The 6,261-nt window shown below is 49.2% G+C and overlaps 1 protein-coding gene across 1 annotated transcript in view; it reads right to left on the reverse strand.

Moving 5' to 3' along the window:
- Positions 1 to 2,679: 2,679 nt before the first annotated feature.
- VWA2 (von Willebrand factor A domain containing 2) overlaps positions 2,680 to 6,261 on the reverse strand; it is a 47,740-nt gene continuing 44,158 nt past the window's right edge. The window contains exons 12-14 of the mRNA XM_006162760.2: positions 5,571 to 6,122; positions 4,160 to 4,285; positions 2,680 to 3,310 (exon numbers count right to left, since the gene is read on the reverse strand). Coding sequence (XP_006162822.1) covers positions 3,204 to 3,310; positions 4,160 to 4,285; positions 5,571 to 6,122 — 785 coding nt within the window. The 3' untranslated portion in view covers positions 2,680 to 3,203. The remainder of the gene's footprint in view (positions 3,311 to 4,159; positions 4,286 to 5,570; positions 6,123 to 6,261) is intronic.

A 6,261-nucleotide genomic window follows, 5' to 3' on the forward strand; every position in this document is an offset into this window, starting at 1 on the left:
ATGTCACCTTTTACAAAGGACAGCATAATGGGAAATTACTTATCAGTGAAAACACCCTTTTGACGTGACTGTCAGGACTCAGCGGCCACACTGAATTTTTAATGTCCACTAATACCATCACAATACCGTTTCAAGCACCTTTCCAACACCAAAACTGGAAGTTCTTAAAGCTAAGCGGTGTTTAAGTCAAAGTAGCCTTGCATATTTGTATAGAAAAATGATGTTAAAATATTTATATTAAGGGGCCAGCAGATGGTGTGGAAGTTTAGGCAGCTAGAGCCCACATGGATGACTGCGTGGTTCAAGTCCCAAACCCAGGGGCTTAAAAATCATGTCAGGTGCATATGTGTCCTCTCCTGCCAAGAGGAGAATGGAGGATGAAGGGATTGCAGCATGGCCATCTCCCCTTGGGGGTGATTTCTCACTTTCCCCATCTCGTTCCATCTGTCTCTGGTGAGTGCATGGACCCTATAGTGAACCCACACACATACACAAAAGAAAAACTGTGATAAAGTCTCTGGATTTATGTTAGAGCACTATAGAGGTTTCTACTGAAAAACCAAATGAAATAACAGGACCAAGGGGAAGAACTGATTCTTAAATATTGTAGGAATAGGGACCTCATTTACCAGAAAGTATTGCAAATAAATCTTTTTGCCATGTAGGTACAAACATTCCTGTTAAATAAGTAAGCAACATTTCTTGAAATAGCCCTTTAAAAAAAACAGATGTAAAGGGACCAGCAGATGGCATAATGGTTACATCGCTGGACTCCCACAATGCCGACCATGGTTCAAGTCCTGGATCCAGAGCCTTGAAACTCACACCAGACATATGTGTATGCATGCCCAAAATGCTAAGAGGAGAATGGAGGAAAAGGGATTGAGGTGTGGCCAGCCCCCTAGGGGATGATGTCTCACTTTCTGTCTCTTTGTCTCTCTCTGGCGAGCGCACGTGCCCTATACCAAAAATCTCTTTAAAAAGATGTAAAAAGTAAAGCAATACAAAACAAAAACCTAGGCTGTATACAACTGATGCTTACAAAGCAAAAACCTCCATTCATCTCTTTATCCTGTTTGTCAAGCTCAAGACTTCTCTTTACCACACTAAAAAGAGAGTAAGGAAAGTATGCAACAGGCACCCCATCATAAACTCCTTTTAAGTAGATTGTCTTAAAAGACCCTCTGAGGAGATGTTGCCCAGCATCCAGACCAATTTCATATGACCCCTCCAGACCTGGGCCATTTGCACGTCCAGCCCCTCCCCCATAGTAAATAACTGGTCAAACTGCAGTCCGGGGCTTTTCCAAGTCTCTCCCACACACAAATCCAACCACCAGAAGTCACAAAATGCTACTGAAACCCCCCCCTTTTTTTTTTTTTTTTAAATCATGTCAGGTGCATATGTGTCCTCTCCTGCCAAGAGGAGAATGGAGGATGAAGGGATTGCAGCATGGCCATCTCCCCTTGGGGGTGATTTCTCACTTTCCCCATCTCGTTCCATCTGTCTCTGGTGAGTGCATGGACCCTATAGTGAACCCACACACATACACAAAAGAAAAACTGTGATAAAGTCTCTGGATTTATGTTAGAGCACTATAGAGGTTTCTACTGAAAAACCAAATGAAATAACAGGACCAAGGGGAAGAACTGATTCTTAAATATTGTAGGAATAGGGACCTCATTTACCAGAAAGTATTGCAAATAAATCTTTTTGCCATGTAGGTACAAACATTCCTGTTAAATAAGTAAGCAACATTTCTTGAAATAGCCCTTTAAAAAAAACAGATGTAAAGGGACCAGCAGATGGCATAATGGTTACATCGCTGGACTCCCACAATGCCGACCATGGTTCAAGTCCTGGATCCAGAGCCTTGAAACTCACACCAGACATATGTGTATGCATGCCCAAAATGCTAAGAGGAGAATGGAGGAAAAGGGATTGAGGTGTGGCCAGCCCCCTAGGGGATGATGTCTCACTTTCTGTCTCTTTGTCTCTCTCTGGCGAGCGCACGTGCCCTATACCAAAAATCTCTTTAAAAAGATGTAAAAAGTAAAGCAATACAAAACAAAAACCTAGGCTGTATACAACTGATGCTTACAAAGCAAAAACCTCCATTCATCTCTTTATCCTGTTTGTCAAGCTCAAGACTTCTCTTTACCACACTAAAAAGAGAGTAAGGAAAGTATGCAACAGGCACCCCATCATAAACTCCTTTTAAGTAGATTGTCTTAAAAGACCCTCTGAGGAGATGTTGCCCAGCATCCAGACCAATTTCATATGACCCCTCCAGACCTGGGCCATTTGCACGTCCAGCCCCTCCCCCATAGTAAATAACTGGTCAAACTGCAGTCCGGGGCTTTTCCAAGTCTCTCCCACACACAAATCCAACCACCAGAAGTCACAAAATGCTACTGAAACCCCCCCCTTTTTTTTTTTTTTTTGAAAATTCTACGAAAACCCCCCCCTTTTTTTTTTTTTTTTTGAGAGAGAGAGGCTTTTGCTATAGGGCGTGTACGCTCACCAGAAAGAGAGACAGAGACAGAAAGCAAGAAATCACCCTCCAGGGGGGATGACCATGCTGCAATCCCTTCTCTTCCATTCTCCTCTCGGGATCTTGGGCACGCACGCACACGCACCTGGCGTGAGTTTAAGCCAGGTCTGGGACTTGAACCGTGGTCAACTACGTGGGAGTCCAGCAACATAGCCATTACGCCAACTGCTGGTCCCCCCTTTTTTTGGGAGTTCTTTACTTAGCACACCATTTTCCTAGGCTGGTCTCCTGAAGCCCCTTTTGAGCTAAAAGCAAATGTATTCAGGTCACCTTTGGGGAAGCGAAATTGTCCACACTTTTTCCATCTTGAAATGCCTTCACTTCAGTGGTTCACATGACGCTCTAGTAGATGCCTCCTGTTGGGCCTGTCTCAACAACAGTCTGTCTTTTCTGTAGGCAAAGTGAACCTCAAACAGGCCAGGTTTCTCTAGAGTCTCGAGGGTCCCTTGTTTATCTTCGAAGGACAGGTGACAGGTGACAGACATAGCCCCAACAAGGCACAACAAGGTACAGAAAGTAAATGTTCACTCACACATCAAGAGTGTTCGACATCGTCATTTAAGGGTGACATCAGCTGCTACCACTGGCTCTCAGCAGGCACTCAGAGGACCCCCCAGGACACAGACGCTCTGCCAATGGCAGCACCTTCCTAGTGCCCAGGCCCTCTCTGTGGCAGCTGGGAGGAGTATGGCTGCTGTCCTCCTGCAGGCCTGTGGTGGGAGCCATGTGCCTTGGGGGCATCTCCTCTCAGGACACCTAGGGAAGGAAATAAACTCTGAGGACTTGAGCATCTAAGTCCTCTTCGCAACCAGTCAGCCGTTCCCGTGGGCCCTTCCTGGGCTGCACAACCCAGCTTGCCCCAAGCAGAAGGAGCCAGATTGCAGGTCCCATCTGAATGCTTGTGTCCACTGCCTGACCTTGGGAAGCCGACCTTGGCTGGAGGCTGAAAACCCAAGGCTCCATCTAGAATTGGTGTCTGACTTCCGGCTGTCCTAACTTTAAAGTCAGAAGCCGCAAGTGGGCTCACGAGGCTGCCCAACAATTGTTCGTCATGCCCCTCGCCTGTTCCCCAGCTTACAAGTGACTACCTCTCTCCCATCTCAAAGGCCCAGCACCTCCTCCCCTCCCCTCCCCGTCCTCACTCTCAGCTGATGGTCATTTTGCCCACTTCATTTCATTGAGTAAATAGAAACACAAAAAGGAACTCAAACCAGTTCCCACCACTGCAACTACTCACCCACCTGCCTCTACGCTTACATCCGCCATCTTCCCCACTGGCCCCGTGACTCTGGGCCACAGAGGCCTCCCTCCTAGCGGCCATGATTTTCTCGAGCTGATACACATCTAATGTACTACACATTGTACTTGTTTCCTGTCTCCCCACTAGCATGGAAGCCCCACGAGGGCAGAGGTTTTATTGTTTTATTGCTATTTTCTCCACAGCTGGGACATACCTGGGATGTACCAGGTGCTCACTAAATGTTTCATGGGTGAAAGAATAAATGATGGAATGGTTCCCTCTACTGAATGAATGCCCCAAACCCACCTTCAGCTGAGTTCACGGGACTCGGTAGGGCTCAGAATACCACCCCCAGCCCCACTCACGGTTCTCGCAGTGGGGGCCCTCCCAGCTGTCCTGGCACTCGCAGCGGTAGCTCCCATTCCGCAGGACACAGGTGCCCTCGTTCATGCATGGGCTGGGTTTGCAGAGGTTGACGGGCCGTTTGGCTTCTATGATAGAGAACATGCCCACCAAGGCCGACTTAGCCCACTCTCGAAGACCCTTATTCTTTTTTTTTTCCTTAGAGAGGTTTTTTCTATAGGGTGCGTGCGCTTACCAGAAAGAGAGAGACAGAGAGATAGAAAGCAAGAAATCCCCCCCCAGGGGGAATGGCCATGCCACAATCCCTTCTCCTCCATTCTCCTCTTGGGATCTTGGGCACACATGCACATGCACCCAGCATGAGTTTAAGCTACTGGGTCCAGGACTTGAACCATGGTCGACTACATGGGAGTCCAGTGACATAGCCATTATGCTAACTGCTGGTCCCTGAAGACCCTTACTCTTAGTAAACCTGGAACAGATGCAAAGTCGCTACTGTCTTATATCTCTCAGTGTCCCCCCTTGGCTCTGAAGCCACAGGTGAACACGTGGGGGGTCTTCCAGCCAACTTGGCTAGGTGAAGTAGCCCTGACTGCCACTAGCTTCCCCACCTGCACCCGGGGAGTTCTGCCGTGCACATGGTGGTGTTTGCTGTTCTTACCACCACGCACCTTTTAAATGGTGGAAAGGAAGTCACTGGTGAAAGGAAGTCTTAGTGTCAGGCTGGCCTGGCCCAGTTTGTCCCTAGCTCTGCCACTCACGATCTAGGTCAGTGTCAATGTGGGATCCTTGGATTCCTGGGGTCTGTGGGTCTTCTAAAGGAGCCTTCAGTTTGAACGGAATGCACACATTGTCGAGTTCAGAAAGACAGATCTGGGATACATTCTCTACACCTTGTCAAGTGGGGATAGTTGTGCCTACTGTAGGAGTTCTCGTAAGCACAGGATTTAGCATGAAATCTGACATGTAAAAAGCGGGAGGTAGGGTGGGGAGGAGATCAGCAGATGGCATAATGGTTACATCACTGGGCTTCCATGTAGTCAACTGTGGTTTGAGCCTTGGATTGAGCCGTGGACTTAAAACTCATGTCGGGTGCATGTGAGTGTGTACCCAAGATCCCAAGAGGGGAATGGAGAAGGGATTGCAGCATAGCCATCTCCCCTGGAAGGGGGGTGATTTCTTGCTTTCTGTCTTTCTCTTTGGCAAGCACACATGCCCTATAGCAAAAATCTCTGTTAAAAAGAAGAAGAAGAAGAAGAAGAAGAAGAAGAAGAAGAAGAAGAAGAAGAAGAAGAAGAAGAAAAGAAAAAGAAGAAGAAAGGAAGGGGGAGCAGCTATCCTTGTAGTTATGTAGGTGACGGGCTTAGGCCCCTCTTGGAGGTGGCCCTGAAAAGTGTGGACGCTCTCACTCACCTCCACATATCCACTCGATGAGCGTGTCTTGGTGGTACTGCAGGTTGGTGTACGCTGCTACATGGATCAGGGAGTCCCGGGGACCTGCAAGCCTCCGCAGTGGCTCCCTCAGGACAGGCCCCACACCCACGACCAAGACGGAGATGCCATTGTTTCTCAGCTTCTGGGCGGGGACAGCTGCATCCTCTGCCCCCTTCCCACCCGTGAGCACCACCACAGCCTTGGGGACGCCAGGCCTGGCACCCTTTTGGATGGTCATCACCTTGTCGTAGATGTGCAGCAAGGCCGTGCCCGCGGAGCCCATCCCACCCAGGTAGGGGGCCTGGCTCATGGCACGCAGCACCGCAGCCCGGGTGAGGTGGGTGTCCAGCCCAAAGGCTGTCTGCACCTGGCTACCGTACACCACCAGGCCGACCTGCGTCACGTCAGGGTTCACATCGAAGCGGAGGGCACAGCTTCTTATGAAGCTCTGCAGGTGAGCGAAGTTCTCGGGTCCCACTGAGGCTGATGCATCCAACATGAACACAAGGTCCAGCGACTGAGCCCGGCAGCCTGCAGGAGCAAGCAGATGGTGCCCTGGTCTGGACACAGCCAGGCTGGACCAAGCTGCAGCCTGTCTGTCACAGAACCCCCTTCTCCCCTGCACCTTCCTTTGGGACAGACATTGCCCCTCTCCTAGAACAGCAGCAGG

This window comes from Tupaia chinensis, unplaced genomic scaffold (genome assembly GCF_000334495.1).
Source record: "Tupaia chinensis unplaced genomic scaffold, TupChi_1.0 Scaffold140534_1, whole genome shotgun sequence".
In the NCBI taxonomy this organism is placed as follows: domain Eukaryota; kingdom Metazoa; phylum Chordata; class Mammalia; order Scandentia; family Tupaiidae; genus Tupaia; species Tupaia belangeri.